General features: G+C 50.8%; 1 protein-coding gene across 4 annotated transcripts in view; it reads right to left on the bottom strand.

Moving 5' to 3' along the window:
• Positions 1-234: 234 nt before the first annotated feature.
• FUBP3 (far upstream element binding protein 3) overlaps positions 235-23,099 on the bottom strand; it is a 48,711-nt gene continuing 25,846 nt past the window's right edge. For 2 of the 4 annotated variants that reach the window (XM_079112485.1, XM_079112486.1), the window contains exons 4-20: positions 22,833-22,882; positions 22,374-22,445; positions 21,108-21,165; positions 18,983-19,145; positions 17,859-17,957; positions 15,154-15,258; positions 13,893-13,995; positions 12,822-12,922; positions 10,680-10,821; positions 7,146-7,306; positions 6,322-6,395; positions 6,021-6,101; positions 5,756-5,832; positions 5,536-5,655; positions 3,477-3,548; positions 2,321-2,448; positions 235-1,570 (exon numbers count right to left, since the gene is read on the bottom strand). In XM_079112485.1, the coding sequence (XP_078968611.1) occupies positions 1,562-1,570; positions 2,321-2,448; positions 3,477-3,548; positions 5,536-5,655; positions 5,756-5,832; positions 6,021-6,101; positions 6,322-6,395; positions 7,146-7,306; positions 10,680-10,821; positions 12,822-12,922; positions 13,893-13,995; positions 15,154-15,258; positions 17,859-17,957; positions 18,983-19,145; positions 21,108-21,165; positions 22,374-22,445; positions 22,833-22,882 (1,615 nt within the window). In that variant the 3' untranslated portion in view covers positions 235-1,561. The remainder of the gene's footprint in view (positions 1,571-2,320; positions 2,449-3,476; positions 3,549-5,535; positions 5,656-5,755; positions 5,833-6,020; positions 6,102-6,321; positions 6,396-7,145; positions 7,307-10,679; positions 10,822-12,821; positions 12,923-13,892; positions 13,996-15,153; positions 15,259-17,858; positions 17,958-18,982; positions 19,146-21,107; positions 21,166-22,373; positions 22,446-22,832; positions 22,883-23,099) is intronic. The other 2 variants (XM_079112488.1, XM_079112487.1) reach the window with 1 other exon arrangement.

The following is a 23,099-nucleotide window of genomic DNA, read 5'->3' as shown; positions in this document are numbered from 1 at the left end:
CAGGAAGTGTGCGGGTCTAAACCGAGGCTCTCGAGGTGAACCGCGTGTTACACAAAGCCGTTACAAGAAAACAAGCTCAAGGAAGGAGCTAGGCGTCTAGGCTGTGCCCCAGCTGGGTGGGCTGGTGCAGGGCAAGACGGTGACTGGCAAAGAACGTAGGAATCTTCTTCCCACCTCGGTGGCAGCGGGCAGGGGTAGAGGGAGGAATGAGCAGGAGAACAAGCAGACTAAAAATACTCTACCCACAAGACGTCTTGTGGAAATTTTATTATATAGAGTGTAAAATGAATTGTCAGTCAAATACAAAGAACACCTTTTTTAAAACAACATGCATAACATTTTCCAATTGCCTTTTTTAATAGTTAGACATTTCAAGCATTTAAGGAAAATGAGAAAAACCCAGAAACTGTAACTTCAGTACATTTCAAACGGAATGTCCCTCAGGTCAATTAAAAATGCAAGAAAAAATAGCTTTAATTCCGTCTTTTTTTTTCCTTTAAAAATACATGTTATCTGTACAAGATACACTACAGTAAACATTGGAAATCATATTATCCCTTTTATTAAATCAAAATTATTTAATTCATACTGTGGTTAATACTAGATTTACTTATTCATCTAGTTAATTTGACAAATATTAAGAAAACATTTAAAAGAAAAAAGCAAAAAAACACCTTGGAATTAAAAAATAGTTACTACATTTTTATACGGTTTAATGTTCCACAGTGTTTGTTAAAAGTTATATTGAATTTCTTTTTAATATTAAAAATAACAGTATTTATATTTCTGAAAGAATAGAGAGTTTTTTTGTTTTGTTTTTTTAAAACCAGCTTGGAGGTCTTAGATACACAATTGCAACCAGTAATAGAGACATGAAAAAAATGTATGCTAAACACACACACACGCTTTTATATTACCCCTAGAACTCTGGAAATCATACAAACCCTACAAAATGCCCCCCCCAAACCCTGTTGGACAGCAATACAATTATCTGTCTCATTTCAGAATTCACATAATTAATTACAATACATAATAGTTCAGTTTTTTAAAAAATGCAGTCAAACCAGACAGCCAAAATACAAGAAATTAGAAGTAAAACATTTAATGAATTTACACATTTAAGAATATTTAAATACTGTTTAAAAATTTTTAAAAGAATTTGTTACATACCACCTAAGACTTCCAAGCCACTTTCTGTTGCAACAGAAAAAATTGTAAATAAAAAGACACAAAAACAAAACAGAACAAACAAAACAACACCATGTTGAAATGTCACTGCTCTGAGGCACATTCTGGCACCCAAATTTGCAGGTATTGCTCCAAAAAGAATCCCAGAGCTTATACATTTGAAATAACAAACAAGAATGATGAAACAAAAGTTATCAGCAATTTTTAGTAACTAAGTTTCCCGATTTTTAGAAAAATTCTGTTAATCTAAATATAGTGTTTCACAGAACAAAACAAAGGTTCTTCCAAAGTCTGCAAATCTAAAAACCTCTGTTACAAACAGGTTTTCTTTCACACTGATTTCGAGGGGAAGGGCCAGCTGCGTGACTCGGCTCTACTGCTCCTGTGGGAGGAAGGAAGGAGGCATCAGGCGACAGCAGCTCCTCCAGTCCCCAGTCGGCAGGAGGCACAGGTGCCCACATGCCAACGCACACCTGAGAAACCTCTTTGGAAGGGGAGATTGGGAGCTTCTCTTCTGTTGGGGACACTGGGCAGGGACAGAGAGAGGGCTACTCCTCCTGGGCCACCACCAGCCCTGACACCTGCTTCCCCCAGACACAGCCAACCGGGCAGTGCAATGCCAAGGCTGGAGGAACTGGCACACTGTCCATGGGACCTGACTGACCTGAAAGATATACCTGAAATAGGCCCCACGGGAGCACCTGGCCCTGTTTCCCACTTTAAGGAGAAATCTGTTTTTGGCTCTGACTAGACAGAGCCCTCCAGGCTTCTGGGCATGAAGGCAGTGAGCTGGCACTGCGCCTGCCGAGGCCACAGCCGCTTCAAGCGCAGCAGCTGGAGGTGTCCTTCAGCGCCCAGGCAGTGCCAGCTGTGAGGCGGCACTCATTTCCATTGGGGAAACCGAGGCCGGGAAGAGGAGCAGCACGTGGCGCTGACTCTGGGCCTGCATAAGGGAACAACCAACCCGCCACCACTGTGGAGCCAGAAGGGGGACAGGGAGTGGCTGCAGCTGTGCCCTTGGGAGGTCCCGGGTCCAGCGGACTGCTCCCCTGCCTTAGACGAACCCCGAGGTGTGGCCGCCAGGGGTCAGGGAGGTCTGGAAGCATCACAGTGCTGAGGACCGTCTACAGACCTGGCTGTGGGCCTGAGCCTGCCCCAGCGTCTGCCCGTAGAAAGCGACCTGCTGTCTGTAATACTCCGCCCAGGCCATTGTGTAGTCTGGAGGGGAGCTGGCCTGAGGAGCAGCACTGGCAGCGTGACCTGGTCGACAAGGGAAAAGACACAGGTTAAGGGGCATGGGAGAGCGGGCAGGTGGGGCCCTCTCCCTCTGAAGAGCACTGGGAGGCCGGGTGGGGTGTGGTCTTCTGTTCCTGGTCCCCCACACCCAGGTGAAGACCCGGGACTTCTCTACAGAAGCACAGCCCTGCATCTGTCTGCCTGCCCAGCAGCTCCCAGTGCCAAAGACAGAAAGAGTGCAGGGGGCACAGGGAAGGGGCAGGGACCATGGGAGCGCCTGGTGTGGTGCCTGCAGGGGACGTCCGAACCCTCAGATGGCCTGGCACACAGGGCCCACGCACCTGGCTAGATTCAGGTCAGGGAAGAAAGGGCACCAGAACTGCTACCAGGTCTCCCTGCTGACGAGGACCATCCTGGCACCCCCACTGTGGCCCCAGTGACAATTTGGCCACAAGGAGTCTTGAGCTAGGTGTCTGACAGCCTCTGATCCGAGTGGCTCCAGCCAGAAAGTCACACCCTGAAGACGCCAGCCATGGAGACTCCCTGCCCACCAACCCACTGCTCTGGCTGCGTAGTCTGAAGACAGAGGGCTCGGAGCCGACTTAAGTCATCATGCACCAGAGCCTCTGGCTGCCAGGTATCCTTCCCCCTCTTCTGAAGACTAGAGTAGTTTCTGGTAGTTTAAAAAAAAAGAACTTACATAGCAAGAAAAACCACCTAGCACCTAGTCGAGTTTTAGGGTCCCCTCCCTGAATTTCACCATTTCTATTCTCTTCGGCTATCCCAAAATGGTCAGAAATGGGCATCAGTGAGACAATCGGGGAACAGGATGCCTGGGAGGGCAGCAGCACCTAACAGGAGCCTTTCAGCTCCACGGGAACCAGGCCAGACCCTGATAACACCCAGGCTCCAACAGGCAGTGGGCAAGGGGGACAGGGGGTGCTGAGACCCAGCTGTGGGGAAGGTGATAAAAAGCACAAAGACAACACGACCAGGAGCAGCCAGGCTGTGGGCTCGGGCAGGGCCTGTGGTCCCCAAGCCACCGCACTTACTCTGCTTCTTGTAGTAGTCTTCCCAGGCCTTGCTGTAGTCAGGCTGGCTGCTCTGCGGCTGGCTCTGCTGGTCTGTGCAAAGAACAGAGAGCGATCAGGTCTCTTGCCCCACATGGCGCCACCAGCCTAGTCAGGCCTCTGTGGGCGGAGGCTGACGCTGCGGGCCCGTGAGGCAAGGGGCTGGGGCAAGCAGATGGAGCCGAGGTGGGCCAGTGGGGAGCTCTGCAGCCAGAGCGATGGCCATCCCAGGCTCCCAGACCTGCCTTCCAATGGACAAGGGGTCCAAACAGGGCTGACACTCTTCACCTGGCCCTTCTGTTCAATGACCGACAGGCGCCTCTGGATAGGCAAGCAGGGCAACTGTGCGGAGACTGAGATCAAGGCGTCAGCCTTGGCAGAAGTCGGGATGCAAGACTCACAGAGAGGGCAGCAGCCCCAGTAGGGGCCGGACTGTGATCTGCCTCAGCCTTTTTCAGGCAGGAGGACAGGGACAGAGGACAAAGCAGCAGTGCCCAGTCCAGGGGTCTATGAGATGGTGAAAACCCACAACTAGAGGTGAAGCAGGCACTTTCATTCTGGTGAGGTCAGGGCTGGCTTGAGTGGGCGCCTGCTCGGGCCCACAAGGCCCCCTTGGACACCTTTTCTTCTGTCAGAGCTAGTGTGAGCGGCAGGCAGGATGTGCTCCTGATTCCCCTCATGGCAGAAGGCCGTCTCCACCTGTTAGTTTCTGGAGACTGAGCACGGGGAACGGGACAGGCATTGAACCCATGCGCCGTGGGGCCTAGGAGGCAGCAGGTGAAAACGGAGAGGACACCCTCCCTTTCCACCCTGGGGCAGGATGATAGAAACAGGGGGGTGAGGAAGGTGTCGGCAGCAGCTCTGCTTCCTGACAGGATGTCAGTGATAAAATCCACTCTTGATTTCCAAATGCCCCGAACCACTACATGCAAAGCTCAACAAAAGGTGAGGCTATTCAGCACTGGTGGGGAAACCAGGGCTCTCCTGGCCTGCCTCATGGCCTCTTCGGAGTCACAACCCAAGGGTCAGCTTCCCAGGGAAGGATGGGTGCCCTCTGAGATCTCAATGTGCCCATGTCCAAGGCTTCTCACGGGTCCTCTGCCTGGGCACAACGGGGCCAATGTGAATGCAACCCCATCTCCCTGCTGCCTGGGAGACCTGGTAGAGTGGAGCCGCGTGCAGTGACCTTGGCTCTAGGAGAACACCTCCTTTGCCAGATGCCAGCAGGTAACACAGTGAAGTTCCTGCTGAAGTCTGAAACGCTGAGCAGTGAAATACAGGTGGGAGAAGGGGAAAGCAGCCAGCCGACAGGCCCAGAGCTTGCAAGTACTCAAGAAACCTAATGCGGCCCATCACTCTATGCAAGCCCAGATTGGAGCCCCCTCCCCAGGGGTGTCTTTCTGGACACAGCACATGGGCCTCTAGGCTCTGCTCCAGGGAAAAGGGGCCATGTCCCTCAAGCAAGGTTCAAAGGCCATGTGGCAGCCTGATGTGTTGAGAGGAGGAAATGCAGCCACCCTGAACAAGGTTTTCCAGAAAGACAGACAGGAACTTCAGGTAGGTCAGAAGTCTGAATTCTACTGACCAAGGTAAGGGACTCTGTTTTGGGCAGGCTGAGCCAGAGGGACCAGGATAGCAGTAAACCCCAACCTGACTCTTGGAGCTGGTATGGGGGCTGGAATTGGGAGGGGCTCGGTCCCACACAAGCATGTTCTCTGGATACCCAGTTTTCCCAAGGAGGTATCACTCAGAAGACCCAATTCCACACTTGTTTGCTTTCTGAAAAGTTCATGAAACAGAGTTCCTTCCTAAGAAGAGAGGGAGAAGGTCCCCACAAGGAAAAGGAATGGGAAGGGGTCCTCAGGAAGCAGGGCACTGCTTGGGAGAGCAGGGTGTGGCAAGGCAGAGCTCTGGGCAGGAGCCAGATTCCCAGAGAGCGAGGAGAGAGGAGCAGCAGAGGAGGATCAGGCCAGACTGGACCCACGGTCCACCTATCTGTGAAGAATAAGTGACGGACAGGAAGCCCCGTGGGGAGCCAGACTTATGTTCCTGGTCCAGCCGGAGGCTGGTGCTGTTTCCTGGGAAGCCCCCTGGAGTATATGTACTCCTTGCTGCAGGGCCTGCTGTGTCCTCCAGCCGTTCTGGGGAGTGGCATCCTGTGCTTGTTGGCCCAAAGTAGAAAGCCTCTTAGGTCCATCAGTCCATGGCCAACCTGGTCAGCAAGTGGGTGCCCACACCCCACCTCCTCCTGCATCACTTACTTGGGACCTGCTGTGTGGGCTGCTGCCATGCCTGGTAGGTGCTGCCCCAGCCCTGGGTCAGAAAGGCCGGAGGACCACTGTGGACAACAGAAGAGTCACTCGTGACAGTGCGGGTCACCCCCCTCCCTGTTGCCTGCCTACCTCTTTTCTGCTTACCTCTCTCGCCCCTAGCCAAGCACAGCCCCTCCCTGCCCCTGGCTTGCTGGCAGTGGCCCGGCGATAACTTAAGCCCTGTCCCCCCGGGTGGAGTGAGCGGGCTGCCTACCTCACAGGGGCGCTGTGGGGGTTTCCGTTCACCTTAGCAGCGATGTTGGGGAAGCACCCTGAGCCCCTTGGAGGAAAGGTGCTGTGGGAGGAGGAAGAGCAAGCACAGCAGCTGAGCTCCCGCCATGGGAGGCGCTGCCACTCCCCTGCCCAGGAGCTGCTCCCGCCCGTCACTGGTCAGAGCTAAGACAGGTCGAGGCCCGCCGGTGGAACAGACGAAGGGTCCTGCCCACACCCAGAGCTCCAGCGGCAAGACCTCGGGAGCGAAGAAGTCCTCCGGGCACCAGACGCAGGAGACTCACTTTTGATGCGGGGCGGCAGGTGGCTGGCTGAAGGGGCTCTGTCCCAAGGCTCCGGGGGCTGCAAGGCCGGCACCCTGTGTGGGCAAGAGGGCTCTCACTCCTGCTGGGGCACCTCGCCCTCCGCCCAGGTCACCCAAGGCCAAGCCCCTTCTGGGGAGTTGAGTCAAGTGGGGGAGACAGCTCTGCACTCGCACTAGCCTTCCTTCCCACAGCAGACTGCGCTGCAGAAATGGCGCTGCCCTTGAGTGACCAGCACCACCACACAGCCAATCCTGCACCACCATGATTGCCCTGGCATGTCACCCTGGGGGAGGACCAACCTGCTTGACTCTCCCGTCAATTTAGGCTGGCCCAGGGCTCTTTCTGCCATTCTACGTCCCCATTGAGGTGAGCAGTGGCCCATCTGTCCTCCATCAACACTCCCTTTCTTTATCTGCTTTGAGGTGCCTGAAACTAAAGCCAGAGTCAATGAAAGCTGCCTGCAGGGCTGGCGGCCAGGGCATGTCCGCAGGAGCCCAGGGGCAGTGCTGGGGGAAGGCTGCTGCCCGGCTGCTCATCTAGCCTGCAGGGGACGTGCTCTGGGGACTGAGTTGCTGCAGCCTTGGCATGTCCTGCCAGAGGCTTCCTTCATTGCTTGTGGGTCTGGCCCTGGCATTCCCTGGGCCTCTGACCTTCCCCTCAGCCAAGGAGGGCGGGTGTGCCCCGTGGATGTGAGGATGGGAAGGCACAGGAAGAACAAAGTTCTGGGGGACGCAGGTACCTTGGACGTCCAAGAGAAAATCCAGCTAGTATTAAGCCAGGTGGGGAAGGGACCGTGTACGTACACCAACTTTCTCATCTATGAGATGTCTGGCCACCTCGATCTGCTGAGGAATGCCCCTGATGGTGAATATCCGCAGGCTGGGGTCGGTGTTGGGAGGGGGATTGCGCTGAAGCTCCACATGGGCTCCTGACTGCTGGTTGATGCTCTTGATGTTCTCGCCCCCTGCAGGCAGGAGACACAGAAGGAAGGTGAGGGCAACAGGCGGCCAGAGGGCCTTTGCTCCGGAGAGGCTGGAAGGGCTCCTCCTGGAGGCACTTGCACACGGAGGGAGATGCTTTCTGCTCACTGAAAGTGGCTCTGACCAAAACGCAAGGCTCTGCCCTTTGCACAGGGACTCCTCTCAGAGGCAGGCCAGGGCCTGAGGCCCAGGATATGCACGCTGGGCTCACCCAGAGCAGCCACGGCTCTTCCACCCCAGCCACGGCCATCTGCCCAGGGAAAGCACAGGCTTCTTGGGGCAAGAATGGCAACCTGATGGCCCTGCCCTACATGAAGGGGGCCTTCAGCCCACAGGTGGGCCACCGCATCGATTTCCCTCTTTCCAAAGGTCAAACCGCTGGCCACATGCCCCAACAATGCCTGGAGCCCACTTGGGCCTTCAATATCCCATACAGTCCCTTCTCAGGTCCCTGCTGCCTCTAGGGGGATGGGGTGTCGACACAGATGCAGTTGGAGGAAGGGGAGGCCACAGGGGTCTGGGTGGACTCTGGTTAATGAAAATTTAGTTGGGACTTAGAAAAACCTGCGAGAGTTGCCGGTCTCTTAATGAAATCTGCGTGACAAAAGGTCCACCAGTGTGACAGTGGTTCATTCTTCTTCTGGAATCTCACAGAACTCAGATCTCTGCTCAGCTGGGATGGGGGGGGTGTGGACCAGGCAGAGCCAGAATGCAAGAAAAAGACAGAGCGCTCGGTATGGCACGGCTGGAAGAAGATAAGACGCTGAGAATCTGGTGCAGGGAGCAGGGTGCCTCAAATACTCATGAGCAAAGACGAGGGCCAGTGTCAGGGCCGCCATGACCCCACAGTCAAAGCCAACCTAGAGTGTGTCACTTCACGGACACACCCCAAACCCTGCGGACACCCAGCATGCAGGCAGGGCTGGTAGAGGGGACTGAGCAATGACACGCTGGCCTTGGTTCACTTTGAAAGGACGAAAGCACTCCTAAGAGGTGTCCTTCCTTGGAGGCAGCGTGGCAGGCTTCTGCAGAGCACAGCCAGGAAGCACGGGGCACATGGGTAGCACATGGGTAGCCTCAGTCACATGGGTAGCACACTGGTTTAGTTTAGGGCCTTCTTAAATTTAAAAGCAAATTAAAAAAAAAAAAAAAAAATCAACCAAACAGCCTGTGATTGTGGCTTTCTTAACTAAAGTACTGTGAGAGGTTCCCCAAATGACCTGGGAATACCACAGGCCAGCGCCAACAGCTTGGCTCTAACTCCAGACAGGTGTGCCCCTCCTGCGCCTTTTACTCATATGTCATGGGTTTAATCTTCTTCGCCCTAGGAAAAAAGAGCAGCTTTACTCCCAGGCAACAGTTTTTTGGGGAGCAATGAAGAGCAAAGAAACAACAGGTCATTTTCTCAGGCACCCCAGAATTTGGAGGAGGGTCACCTGGTCTGAGGGCGGGCCTCTGAGACTGAGGATCTGTAGGCTAGGCAAGCTCCTGCCCCTCCTCCGCCTCCCCCTCCGGTCCTGGACCAGCAGCTCCAGACCCCCTGCCTGGAGCTCCGGAGCATGCTAATAAGGCAAGGAGGCGCCCGCAGGCTGCGCAGGCAGGAAGGAGTTCATTTGAGTTCATCTTCCTTCAAAATGAGGTCACCAGCTTGGCACATGGTGGCTGTCTATCGACTCATTCAGCAGCCTGCTCCATTCTTCCACCTGATGGGGGGCAGAAGGACCCACCAGTGGCCCCCGGCTGGACGTGAAATCGTAAAGCAATTAATCAAACATGCTAAAAGGCCTGGCTGACAAGAGCAGGGCTGGCCACACTATCTGTCAATGTTGCCGTGTTTATCATGGAAATCCAGTAGGGGCCTGGGAGGCTCCTCATCTGTCTAAGGGCCAGAATCAGGGAGAGCAGCCCTGGCTGCCTGTAGCCTCCTCTCCCTTTTCCTCACCCACACATCTTTCCCAGAGAAAGAAATACCTCACCCTGCCAGGGGGATGTGAACGAGAAGACCTTCCCCAGGCCCAAGACAACCTGCTGGACGTGCTGAGGCTGCTGTCTGAGCATGGGCCGTGGAGGTGCTGTTGCTGCCTTCCAGGAAGCACTCAGCTGGTTTGTGGAGGGCACACACAGGGGCTGTTCTGGAGGCATCAAGGGCTCAATGGGAGGAGCCAGCCCACAGAAGGCAGCGAGGCTCCGCCAGAAACACAGTCAAGGGAAAATCTCACTGACAAATGGTTTTCAAAAGGCCGAGACATCTAGCTCTGATCCTCCACCTACAGGCACCAAGCAGACGGGCTGGGGGTGTGTGTGGCTTACTGCAGCAGTCTGAGCAGCTGGCGATACCCACTACACAGCCAGCAGCATGTGCCAGGAAACCCAAACAAACCAGCATTGTTCCTGCTGCCCCTGAGTGGTTAGTAATCTCAAAGGCGACGTGGAAACAGAACACAAACATTCTGAAAGAGCATAAAACATCACACTGTCCAGAAGCAGGGACAAGTGCCAGGTCCCAGAGAACAAGAAGCGACTCCCCCCAGTCCCAAGTACAAGCTGCTGGAGCCTCAGGTCTACTGGTGTAGAGGATCCCAAGTCTTCTTTCCTACAACATGAGTAACCCCCAAACGGTTAAGAGATAGCTAGTGATCAAAGGAAGAGAAACTCTGGGAAGAAGAGTGTTCATCAATGTGCATGCTTGTCAATGAACAGAGAAGGCAAACACAAAGCCCAATGCCAAACAAGTCCCTGCCAGCACGGAGGCTTGGCTTAGTGCTCCAAGGAGGCCTCCCCGACACTGCCACCAGAGAAGGGCCCAGGCATGGGATGAGCTGAGATGAACCGGCAGTGGCTGTCCTCAAATCTTCCTGCTGCCTCTCTCAAGGACCGGAAGGAGCGAAGGCAGCCCCTGACCAGGCTTCCACCCAACACTCCCCATGCTGCCTGCAACTATTAACAAACCAATCTTCATTTCTCTCCAGAGGGTGTCAGTTTCTCATGGTAAATGGGCTGCTGAAAGAACAGGAGCTGCCATCTTACCCTGTGTCAATGAAGTCCAGACACCCAAACTGAGCAACGTGGGAAAGAGGTGGCATACAAGTCTGTAGTGACACTGGCCGCTTGGCGGGAAGCTCACCACTAGCTCTATCCACAGCCACGCTGCTCCAACAGCAGTGGCTTCTATGGTTGCCTGTTCATGCTCACAGGTTGCCCTGCCCCACACTATAGACCAAGTCAGGGATCCTGGAGAAGAACGCTGCAAAGCAGAGTTCTGACCAAAGGTGGCCGTGGGGCTGTGTAGGCCTGTGCAAGGTCCCTTCCTGCTGGGACAGCAGTGGTGGGGATGGAACCCCAGGGGCTGCCTCTTACCTTTGCCTATGACGAGGCCACACTTATCTGCTGGCACGGTGTATGTCACCTCCTGGAGGCCACCAGGGGTTCCCAGGCTCCAGTCGCCACGGCCACGGCCCCTTCCTCTTGCTACTGCCAGGCCTCCAAAGCCATCTCTCTCCTGGGAAGAAAATAGGGACATGGAGACGATTTCTGCCACTACAACATGACTCTTCACCTTCTCTGGGGAGGAAGTTAAGTGACAGGGTGTAATCAATAGCAAAAATTAGAACCTAGTACCTTTCCAGATTTCAGGTGTGAAGCCTGGTTTCAACCAGAATCACCACAAATCACAGGTGCACTCAAGGAAGACATGCAGATAAATGTGTGGAGTTATATAAATGGCACAGACACCCCCAACTAAAACAGGCAGCCAGGCATAAACTCCATGTCTGAAGCCCAGTTGTCTTCTCCCTGGAGTTTTAATTATGGGGGGTACAGGGGGAGCCCTGACCCATAGGCATCAGACTTGAGTTTTTCCTTGAAGCTGAGACTGCTCTTTCCCATGGCTGACACATGCTATGCCTATAGAAACCAGATGTCACATGCTAAAGAGCTCTGGGCATCTGAAAATGACACAAATGGCAAAGCATGACTCCTGACCCTCCTCTAACCAGGCTGCTAAAGTCCAGTTCCATTACTCTGTCTGGGTCGAAATACCTTGCACTCCAGCAAAAATGGACAAGAGAATGAATTTAAGAAACACAGGCTTTCCTGCTCACAGTAAAGAGCAGAGATAGGCTCAACAGTGAGTGCTGCGGGCTGCTTCAGGAGGGAGGGGTGGAGGCAGCAGTCACGCCCACATGGTTGCCCACATCTGGGCTGGCGAGGTCTGTGCAGCACTCACACCGCCTGCCCAGTAAAATGCAAAGCCTAAGTCCCGCCTAGTGTGGCCCTGCCCCACCTGGCATCGGAAGGGCTTGCAATCTTCCTGTGGAAGGTGAACCTGGTCAAGTCACATGTTCCTTCATGCAAAGAAGTCCAAGAGTCATTCAACAGGGTGCAGAAACGTTGGGCAAATCCTGTCCATGTCAATTACAAGTAAACTGAATGTTTACCCAGAATATAAACCAGGAGAGAGTAGAGATAACTGGAGTGCTTTACCCAGCACTCTGCTTATAGAAAAGACACTGACAAGTAAACTAGGTAATTTGAAGAATTTATGTTAAATCTCTCTCTCTCTCACACACACACACACACACACAGTGCCAACTTTCTGGGTGTGCCAGTTTCAGAGGACAAGGCTCTCCTGTAAACATCTCCAGTCTCTGCAACCCTAAATTCACAAACTTAAGTTTTATAGGAAAGCATGTCAGAGACCACTCAGTGGCTTTTGAAATTCAATGAATCCCAAGAACTGCCAGGGCTCTGGTTAAAACCTAAGTCTCTCTGCCTGGATATTCCGATGCAGATGGTGAGCCTGTATACCAGGAACTTAGGAGCATGCCTGGACAGGTCCCAGGGATCACCTCCTGGTGAAATGCCCTCAGTTTACTGTTGAGAAAAGGAGGCAGAGAGGGCCGCAAGGGCTTGCCCAAGGCTATAGGGCTAGGGGCAGAGCTGGAATGATAATTTTCAACCTGTTGCTTTTTTCTTTGGCCCTAATCATTCTCAAAATTTCCCTCAGTCCTACATAATCAGAGGATGTGCCAATCTACCACCCATTACAGTGGTTCACCAGTGCAGGTCACCACATGGGCAGGGGCACTCTCTAGAGCTCAAGAGATGCCTAGGTACCACACGAGTCCACTCACAACTCAGACACAGGCGTTAAATCAAGTGCATGAAGACACTGTCAGGACACAGGAGGATCCTGAAGAGCTTTTTAAACTCAAGAGACTTCCCTTAATAGTTTTATACTAAATATACTTGCTTGCTGGAAACTTGGCAGTCTGCTTAGTATTTCCCCATGTAGTTTAAAGAGCCAGGAATTTACTGTATGAAGAAAATCTAGGTTCTGAGTAATAAAGGCTGAAGCATGTAATAAACTAGCAGGAGAAAAAATACAAAGGCAGGAAAGATGGACACAGAAACATCATGGTCTCCGTGCAGGAGACTGAGGGCGGTGGCACGCACACTCTCTCCTGTGTGAGGTCTCTGACTCCAGGGAAGGGGACCCACCTGTGCCGTAAGGATCAGCTCATTGATGATGTGGGCAGCATGCTGACACCGATCTGGAGGGCCCATGACCTGGGCAGCTCTTTCAGGACTGATCCCATCATCTGTGGAGTAAGTAAAAACACAAAGTCAGAAGGAAATGAAGGCCAATCCAAGTCATAGTCAATATTCTTTTTTTCCTTGGATTAGGATTGAACTTGGGGTGCTCTATCATCAAGTCACATCTCCAGCCCTCATGTTTTTTATTTTGAAACAGGGTCTCATTAAGTTGCTTAGGACCTTGCTAAGTGCCCTAGAACTTGCGATCTTCCTACCTCAGCCTCGGAGTCTCTGGATTACAGGTGTGTGCCACCATGTCTCGCCACAATCAAAGGACAAAGTGCTATAAGGGCAACCAGGATTCCTTTGGGGTGGTTTGGTTGATAGGAAAATAGGTATAATTATATCTTTTTACATGTTTCAGGTCAATACTTGATTCTTTTGTGAGTAAAAGTTATTTTTAAAAAAAGATCTCATTCAAGAAATAAAACAAACCAAACCAAACCTGGCAAAGGGGTAGGCAAGGAAAACAATGAAGTTAAGGAGTGACTCCCCCAAATCAGCTCACCAGGATGTTTTCCTCTCTTCAACGAAATGAGGAAAATATGGACAATGTAAAATTTTTTGCTTACAAAGGTAAACTTATAAAATTTAAAGAATTATCCTGTTAATCATTTTTTGTGATTTTAATTATTTCTAAAATAACAGATGGTCTATTCTCAAAAAGGTCTTCATTCAACAGAAAGACCAGTTGGAAACACCATGCTGATCTCCTTGCATCTTACTACCCCCCCCCCCCCCCCAAAAAAGGGCCTGGGGCCTTGGGCCTAATCACCATGGCACAGGAAGGGCAACTGTGCCAGCATGCGCCCAAGGAGGAGATGAGAGCCAGGAGAAGAAACTTGGATCGCTAATTTGGTAACAGAATGTCGTGAGGAAGAGAAAGAAAGAACATACTCATGTGAGCTAGTAACAGGGTCCTGTTTCCCGAGATGTATTTTAACACGAGAATTTTTGAGAATCATCAAAACCAACCTGGTTTAAACTGAATCCTCACACCAGCATCATTTTGGATCTTTTTGATCATTTCCCCATTTCTTCCTATTACAATCCCAACAGCAAACCTAGGGACAGATACCTAGTCAGAGAGAAACAGAACAACATCAGAGCTTTTTAAAATCTGGCTTCTTTTGGTACTGGGATTCCAGGGGTGCTCTACCACTGAGCCCTTTTACTGAGGCAGAGTCTCACTAAACCATTCAGGCTGGTCTCAAACTTGTAAACCCTCCGGCCTCAGCCTCCCTAGTAGCTGGGATTGTAGACATGTACCATGTCTGGTCAATCTGGCATTTTTTAAAGGACATTATTTTTTTAAACAAATGACTTGGTTTTTATTACAGTGCATTCTGGAAATGATATGACAAACCACATTTTTTTTCTTCTTGTAGGAAAAGTATTGTGGTCTAATAACTATGTTCTTGACAAATAGGCAACTCTAAGATTTAATCAAAATGGTTATAAAGATGAAGTAAAGCAAGAAAAAAGTTCTTAAAGATTAAAGACGATTTATCTTCCAAATTTTATGAAGTATGAATACGCTATACATACGGAATACATCAATGGTCCTTTAAAGTTTATTTTCCCCACCTTTTCTTAAAATTGTGGCCAAACATACATAATATTTACCATTCAGTCATCTGTAGACACACATTCTGTATCTGGCTCTCTGAACTAGCTGTCAGAGCTGTTCAACTCTGTTCAGCTTGCAACTAGCTGTTGCAAGGTTCACCCCCACCACCCCTTTTTTTGAACTGGGGATTGAATCCAGGGTCACTTTACCACTAGACCATTTTGTTTTTTATTTTGAGACTAAGTTGCCCAGGTTGGCCTCCAACTTGTGATATTCCTGCCTCAGCTTCCCAAGTCACTGGGATTACAGGCATGTGTAAGGTACAACCATACGTTAAAATGTCATTTTTAAGGACAGTTTTGATCCCACTCACATCATCAATAGAACAGGCTTCCAGGTTAGATACAATCACAACACAGACAATAGTGAAAACCTGGACTTTGGTCTTTACCTGAGCAGCAAGTTAACCTTTAAAGCCAAATTTCAAAGCGAAGGGAATGACCAAGTCCTACACTGCAGCTGGACCCCCCATTCTGCCCATCTGTGCTCACGTCTGGGGGACGGGGTGCGCTCTCAAGGTTCAGAAGACGAGGTGGAAGAACTAAGGAAGTGCGACCGGGCACTCTACCTACTCCCAGCCACCTCCTGACCCTAACTCGAGCATACCTCTAGACCGCCTCCTCCCACTCGGGAGCTGAAGTCGCCTCGCACGCCTCGGAAGTCAGCTTGGTCTTTTTCTCGGATGATCTCTAGTACCATTTCTCTGGCTTGCTGCATAAATACAAATGAAAGGCATCATAGGAAAAAAAAATCCCAAAATAATGATGGTTCCAGGTGAAATTTCAAGATCAACACACCCAATGTGGGTGTCAAGATTCAGAAGGGGAAGGGCTGGGGTTGCGGCTCAGTGGAAGAGCGCTTGCCTAGCGTGTGTGAGGCACTGGGTCCGATTCTCAGCACCACATATAAGTAAATGATAAAAAAACATTAAAACATCTAAAAAAACATTAAAAAAAGAAATAAGATTTGGAAGGTGCTGCCTGTGGGAGCACACACTCACTACTTCAGGACACGAAGGACACGGAGATCGGGTCTGAAATGACCGCAGGAGGGCCACGAAGACAAGGCCCAGCCCGGGCCCCGTCTTTCTTTGACACTGGGGTTGAACGAAGGGTCCCTTAACCACTGAGCCACATCCCCAGCCCTACAGGGTCTCACTGAGTTGCTTAGGGCTAAGGCACTGAGGCTGCTTCTGAACTCACAATCTTACGGACTCAGCCTCTAGAGCTGCTGGGATTACAGGTGTGCACCACTGCAACCGGCCCCAGTTCCCTCTTTGAAAAAAGGTATTTTTTTAGTTGTCGATGGATCTTTTATTTTATTTATTTCTATGTGGTGCTGAGAATCGAACCCAGTGCCTCACACATGCTAGGCAAGCTCTGCCACTGAGCCCAGCCCAGCACCCCCAGGCCCTTCTTTTAAGCCACAGCTGGTCAGCACATCTGTAAGGTCAGAAATGACTTCCTGTGGCGCCCAGGCGTCTCTGCTGTTCCTCTCCGGAAGGCAGGCTGGCTGAGCTGCACTGAGGGCAGCCCCTTGACAGCGGGTCCAGAGGGCTTCCCTGGCAGAGGCAGCCCTGCAGGGGTCGGAACAGGCAGGCGAGCGGGCAGAAGCAGCCCTGGCATTGGAATTCTTATTTCTTAGCTAAAGTATTCCAATTACTGAATTACTGGCAAGATTATCTCATGGATCTGACTGCATTTAAGGCAGATTCCACTACCATTTCCCAAAACAATGTATTTAGGACTAAACCTATCCTTCCACGTTCGCCAGCCTGGAAGAAGCTACGCTAAGGACCTGTGGTGTCTAGTACACAAACTAATGCGGGCCAAGACTGACTCCTGGCAGACTTTTGGGATATTTGGGGAATATGAATATGGAGTGGATAGGAGAGGAAGCCAGGGGACTACTGTTAGTTTTCTTAGGCTTGGTTATTCTTAGGTGGCACATGCTGAAGAACTTAGGGGTGGAGAGTTATAACATCTGTCATCTTACTTACAAATGCTGAAGGAAAACAAAACAAAACAAAACCAAAGCAAACCAAACCCACGTGATCTGCAAAATGCTGCTAAGCTAGGGGCACAGTAGCTTTTCTACTTATCGATATGTTCGAAGATTTCCTAATACAAACTTGGGGAGAGACAACAATTTAACCTGAATATAGCAGACCAGTTGTCCCAAATTAAAGAGAAAAAAAAGAAAGGTCTCACATAGTTCAAAAATTTCAAAAATACTGAAACCCTTAAGTTATAATTATTTTCCTGCAAACTGATGGAGCAGCAACAAAATACTCTTGCAGGGCCTTTTTCCTGCAAGACACCATCCAGGGCTGTGCTGGCAAAGGGACAGTGGCAGGCGGTGGGCAGGCTGGAGGCACGGGCCCTCCACAGCCTGTACCAGCCCCCGTGACTGCACTGGACAAGCAAGGACTGGATGCAAACTGAATTTTAAAGAGTTCCATTTATATTTAAAGAAGGCCAGAAGCTCTCGGGGGAGGAAGGCCCCGGCTGCACCAGTGGCTGAGGCCACGTCATCCCTGGTCCCCCACCTAAGTAGGCCGCAGCCAGCTTAGGTGAACCAGGGTCATGGAGAAACACTGCAAGAGGGACTGGAGACAAAATCCCAACACTGCTGCAGAGGTGCGTAGGTGGTGGGTGGCCTGGCTGCGAGGTCTCACCTGCAGCTGATGGAGTGCAGTGAAGGCAGGAGCGGTCCTGTCTCATCGAGACGGACGCAGCCTGCGCACAGCCCACAGCCCGCGCGCGATGGAAGACCTCGGTCGGCAGAGCTGCCTTCCCAGGAGCTCAGGGACAGGATGCCTTAGTGAGGGCACATGTGTGCTCGTCTTCCCCCACAGCTGAGGGGCCAAAACAGACTGTGAGAGAGGACAAGCAAACAAAGGCCAAAGAAAGCCTGCAAGTGAGCCAACCAAAGGCTAGCAGGCTAGAACTGCACCCCTGGGTGCAGGTCGCTGCTTCCACACTGAGGGCACTGAGGGAAATGCGCCATGTGGGGGCTCTGTCCCAGCCTCACACTGCCACTCAATACTTGAAATATGGCCAATAGAAATGACTTTGTTTTTCTTTCAAATATCTGAACGCATTTAAAAAACTACATGAAGCCAGTGGCTCCAGTTCTGGGTAGTGCTGACAACCTTGGACTTGTCGGCAAGCTTGCTCAGAAAATCCTTCGCCCCAATAAAGGGAGGCACAGCTGCTTTATAATTATTAGCAGAATAAAAAGCTCTAGGCCACCACAAGTCACAGCCCCCTCCTAGGCCTCCTTGCCCCAAATCGTGGTCCCTTTCCTACCTGTACTTTGAACGGGTCTCCAGTGATACGCAGGGGCTTGTCTGCTCCCGTGGGCAATGGGCCGTCCTGGATCATGACCATTTTTACACCTGTCCGTTCCTGTGATGGAACACACACCAGCACAGCCCTCATTGTCTTGAAAAGAACACTGGCTGCCACAAGAAGCAGGACTGGGCCAGGCTACATCCACAACAAGCCCATGTCCCACCTTCCGTGAGGCGCTACCTTCTGAAGGGCTGGCAGAGCTCTCTCCTGAGAATGTGGACCAACAGGCCAAGTTAGACAACACCAAGAGCACTCCTTGCCACAAGGGGATGCCTTCATGCCTTCTGCCACCAAAGACTTGGGTCATGGGAGCACACAGGCAAGCCACACCTAACCCTGACCCTGACCCACCACAGCAAATGCCCTGGTTCTTAAATAAAACTTCATTCATAACTGATGTGGTAGTGTTGAAAACTGAACTTAAGCAAGTATACTTCCAGTCCTTCTCTCAGTGAGTGTGGCTACTCTTATGTTTATCTGCGACAATATCCGTGTGATTGAAGCTATAGCCCCCATCTTGCTTCTGGAATGTGTTTGGCCCCAGGTATTGCAGAAGAGAGGTTCTGGAGAAATAGCAGCCCTTGTTCAGGGCACCCATTTGGTAACAGACTCCTCGATAAGAACAGAAGAACGGGAGCTACCTGGACTTCATGACCACAGGAAGGCCAGCACTTCCCCTCCCCGCAGACAAGGCCCCGGAGCAAACATGTTTTAGAGCACAGGACTACTGAGGGGGCGGCTAGGTGGTGCCCTGACCCCAGACACTGTCTTCGGCTGAGAGGCTGTGGTTTGATGCAAGAGTGATGCTGACAGAGCCTGACTACTGCCCAAGGTGCTCAAAGTTCCAAAAGTTCTTCTGCCAGGTTCGCTGCCCCAATAATTGGCATCAGGGCCCGGTTGCAGCACACATTCAGCTCGTGCCTGCGGAGCTCAGGAAGGCAGCCCTCAGCACTGTGGCGTTCAAAGCCAGCCCTGCCAGGGAAGTGACTCATGACCGCACAGCCCAGGGAGGACACAGCCCTCAGGAGGGCAGGGCAGCACAGCGCACAGCTGGGCCGGGACACCTGGGGCTCACATACCTGCAACTGCTTGATTGTTTCCCCTCCTTTGCCGATGACCAGACCCACTTTAGATGCGGGAATAAGGATCTCTTGGACTGTGCTGTTGCCGTCGATGTCGTTGTGAAAGCCAGGTCCATTGCGACAGCGGTCCACAATCTGCCCCAGCAGTCGTTTGGCTTGTCTTTGGGAGGGAGAAGAACCACAAGAGAACCGGCATTAAAGGACCGCTCCAGGTGCGCAGGGAGGGAAACAGCACCAGCAAAGTGTGAGGAGCCAAGGCGGCCCTCCATCCAGCTCCAGCGCCTGCCCCACAACCTGGAGGGCTCTGCCATCGCTGCGCCACCAGGCTGGAATTCAAAAGTGACACACAGGACACCACTGTTCTGACACGCAGCGTGGAGCAGGCTACCACCAGACAGCCCCTGCGGGCGTGCCTCTGCACCGGCTCACGTCTCCAGATGGCTGCTGCCCTGGCAGGGATCACCTCTTAACCCTCTGCACCTCGCTCTTCCCCACTCTACCATAACCCTTTCACAGAGTAGGCACTCAGCACACAGTTGTTAAGTCAGCGCAGGAAGAGAGAATAATGAGAAAGGTGGGAAGAAAGAAAGCAAGGGTTAGTAGTCACAGTTTGTATTTCCAGACTCCACATTTCTTCTCCACAGCTAACAACACTGCTCTAAGACCTTTAACCCTAGGCTGCGGATCACTAGTCTGGTTTTAAGAGATGGGAGGAGGGGAGGCAACATCCCACACTACAGCTCTGCACTCGTGGGCGCCTGCTCTGCAGCCCCGACAGGACCCTGTGCTCCCCGTGCCAGCTCCTTGTGTTGGCCCATGGATCGTGGGGGAGGGACAGTGCAATGTGGCCACAGTGCGACCCAGCCTGCTAATGTCACCTGTTGGGCCAATTTCTTTCCTTTTCTGCACCAGAATCTTCCCTAGCTGTATTTGCAGAATTCATTCTTTAAATGGTAAAACACTATCTATGTTTTGGTTCCTCAGCAGAGGAGTAGTCAGCCATCAAACAGGCTAGATTCAAGGCAAGAGTGCTTCCTCCCCTAACTATAACCCCACTGACTCAACTCCTTGGGCAGACACAAAGCAGGAATGGTTAGAGAGTTGGAAGGAAGGAGAGAGAGGTAGGAAACAGGCGTTGCTTTTTATAGTCTTGAGCCTTTGTCTATAGAATCAGCTTCCTGTATCTTCTCAGTTACAGCAGCTTTTTAATATTTTGCTAGTGTACTAGATTAACCTGTGCTGGAAGAAAAATGTCTTGACTCTAGCAAAACCATCCAGCTTGCCCTATAATGCACACCTGCCAGGGATATTTATTCTGGTTCACCACTTGCAATGTTACAGCAGAAAAAGAGAATTTAAACTCATCTAGACTCCCTAAGAAATGGAAACAATAAAACAATTCTACCTACTGAGCCAGACATAATCTTAGCACCCTGTGCCCATATGCAACGCTACTCAGTAGATTGAAAAAGGAAAGTGAGATGACTAGAGTCAGCATATCCCCTCTTCCTAGGAGGTTCCTGGGTTTATAAGGCCCACATCTAACTGGTACCAGGCTCTGAACCAGGAGAGGAAGGCCATGCCAGTCTCAGGGCTGCCGCAAGGGCCCCAGCAGTCACGACACCCTCTGGCTGGTTCAGACGGCTCTCTGAGTGGAGCAAAGGCCACAAAGAAAGAAGACTGGTTCACAAATATTAGGGGGTGAAGGGTCAGATCAGGCAAAAGACCTGGTGCCAGAATTCTATGTGGCTCACAACCTGATAGGCCCTCTCCTCCAGAACTGCCCAGGTAAAGGAGATGTTAACTCTTGAGAAGAAGTAGTTGATTAGCTCGTTCAGGTGGGGAACATATCCACTCCTGAACCCTGGCTTATGAAAGAGATGTTATGGTGGCCGTGAGGCACTCTGCAGGGTTGGGAAGAGGCGGTACCTTGTGTATTTGGTAACAGAAAAGCTCCCAAGGTGTGGCGACCTCCCAGATCTTTGTCTTGTTGGAGCATGTGCTGTGTGTCCAGACTGTAGCCCAGACCGACAGTGTTTAGTGACCGTTTTGCCCTTCCATTTTTCCCCATTTGGGGAAGGAGGAAGAAGAATGAAAGGAAAAGTAAATAAAATAAACTTACTCAATACTTTCTGGGGTTCCGGTAAGTACACAGGGCCTCTCTGGAATCCCAGAACTCTCTATAAGAAGAACCAAGAAGATGAGGTGTGTTGGTGGGCATCAGCGACTGTGTGCCTTTGCCTCTGTGTGCAGACTGTCTCTCTGGTGCTGGGTCCTACACCAGCTCCACAGAAGCCCAGTCTCCCCAAAAGAACAGTATTCTCTGCTTGGGGACAGAATATGAAGCTGGCAGCTGCACCCTAGGTTCTCAAAATGGAAACAAGCCCCACAGGGAGGTGGCAGAATACAAAGGTGTATGGACTGGCATGAGCCACCAGCCTCAGCTTCACTCTACCCGCCCACAAGCTAGTGATCACTCAAGTCACTTCAGCATGCCATTCCTCAGTTTCTCCATTTGTAGAACAGTTCAACGGTCACATGATCACAAACAGCTCTGCGATACTTTGGTAAAGAACTTAATGATAAGCACATATGATTACTACCAGTTATTGCATGAATATCCCAAGAGATCAGTGACAACTATGTGGAACTGGTCCTGGGCCAATTTGACAAGACAGGAAAATCTTACTTTCCAGCTACACATGTGATACTTCGGTTTGTTCCTAAAAAAGTACTTCTTAAAATCCTTCCTCAAAAACTTGAAAGAGAAATAGTTCTCAGCAATTAATGCTTTCAAGACACTGTAAAGATACCTCTTTAAAATGTTTTTCTAGTTGAATGTCCTCCAGACTCCTTCCTCCCCAATGGAAAGAGGTCAAACTCATACAAGATGCTAAAATAAAAACTATTCTTCAAAATCCACCTCTCTCCATATTGCACGGTCAGAACTGACCCTGCTAGGGATAGGAAAGGTCCTGAAACATGTGTGACACATGCTAAGTCGACCAGAACCCCCAGGGGTCCTCCTTCCACAATGGGAAGTATGGCTCATCCAGGGGTGCCAGTACGCAGTCCCCACTATGTATGGCATAACATTCTGGTGCAGAAAACATAGGTCTTAAGATGGCAGGTGGTGGGAAGGAGCCATGTCTGGCCACAGAGCTGTGGAGGGCCCCCCTCAGAAGCCAGATTGAAGCCTTGTCTCTGGACTGGCTTTTGCTTTGGTGCTTATGTAGGAGTTCAACTCCAGAGGTGCAAGAAGACAGCAATCACATATACTTACCAAAGCCCCCAAACTTCTAAGCAACAAGCAAAGGTACCAACTCTGGAAAATTTTGCAAAATACTTATTTCTATCAAACTGAGATCTGTGAATGAGAAGCCCTTACCTGAAGCAATCTGAATTTTGCAACCAGATTCTGCTTGAATCCGTGAAATCTGCTCACCTCCCCTGCCGATAACTGAAACGGATTGAACAGAGTCAGAATGTGTCTCTCATTCCATGTTTAACCATGCACGAATGACATAATTAATTCAACCAACAGTTACACTTGGCTCGCAACTCACTACAAATCAAGCTGGCCCCTATGAGCCCACCTCAACTCTCTGAGCATTACACCAAACAAAACCACATGTGAAATACAGCAGACAAATACAGGGTATTGAAGCTGAAGCAGAGGGTAAGGGAGTCTATGACCCTAAGCTCTGGTCTTTCCCTTGGACTGGAAAGAGACATGCAGTACCTCAGAGATGCGGGGAACATGCGTGAGAAGCATTCTACTACAGGTGACACACAAAGGAAAAAAAAGATAGGAATTAGGGAAAAAGTGGATAATGTGGATACTTACTAAATCCAACCATTTTATCAGGCACTTTGAATTCTTCTGTTATTACTGCCCTAAAAACAAAGAATATTTTGGAAAAAATACAGAATACAGAATTCTGCTGCCATTCTAAACTACCCAGCTTCCTATATTGGCAATATGCAAGGCTTAAAATTGTGCCACTTTAGCTAACAAATCACAAGCATCTATGGAGTCCTCAATGAACTTTGGTATGGCTGTTTAAAACACCTGCGCCTTCATCTTCTTGTGTCAGAGGAAGAAACCTCTGGG

Source organism: Sciurus vulgaris (assembly GCF_902686455.1).
Source record: "Sciurus vulgaris genome assembly, chromosome: 15".
Lineage (NCBI taxonomy): Eukaryota > Metazoa > Chordata > Mammalia > Rodentia > Sciuridae > Sciurus > Sciurus vulgaris.
This window is presented reverse-complemented; position numbering and strand designations above follow the sequence as displayed.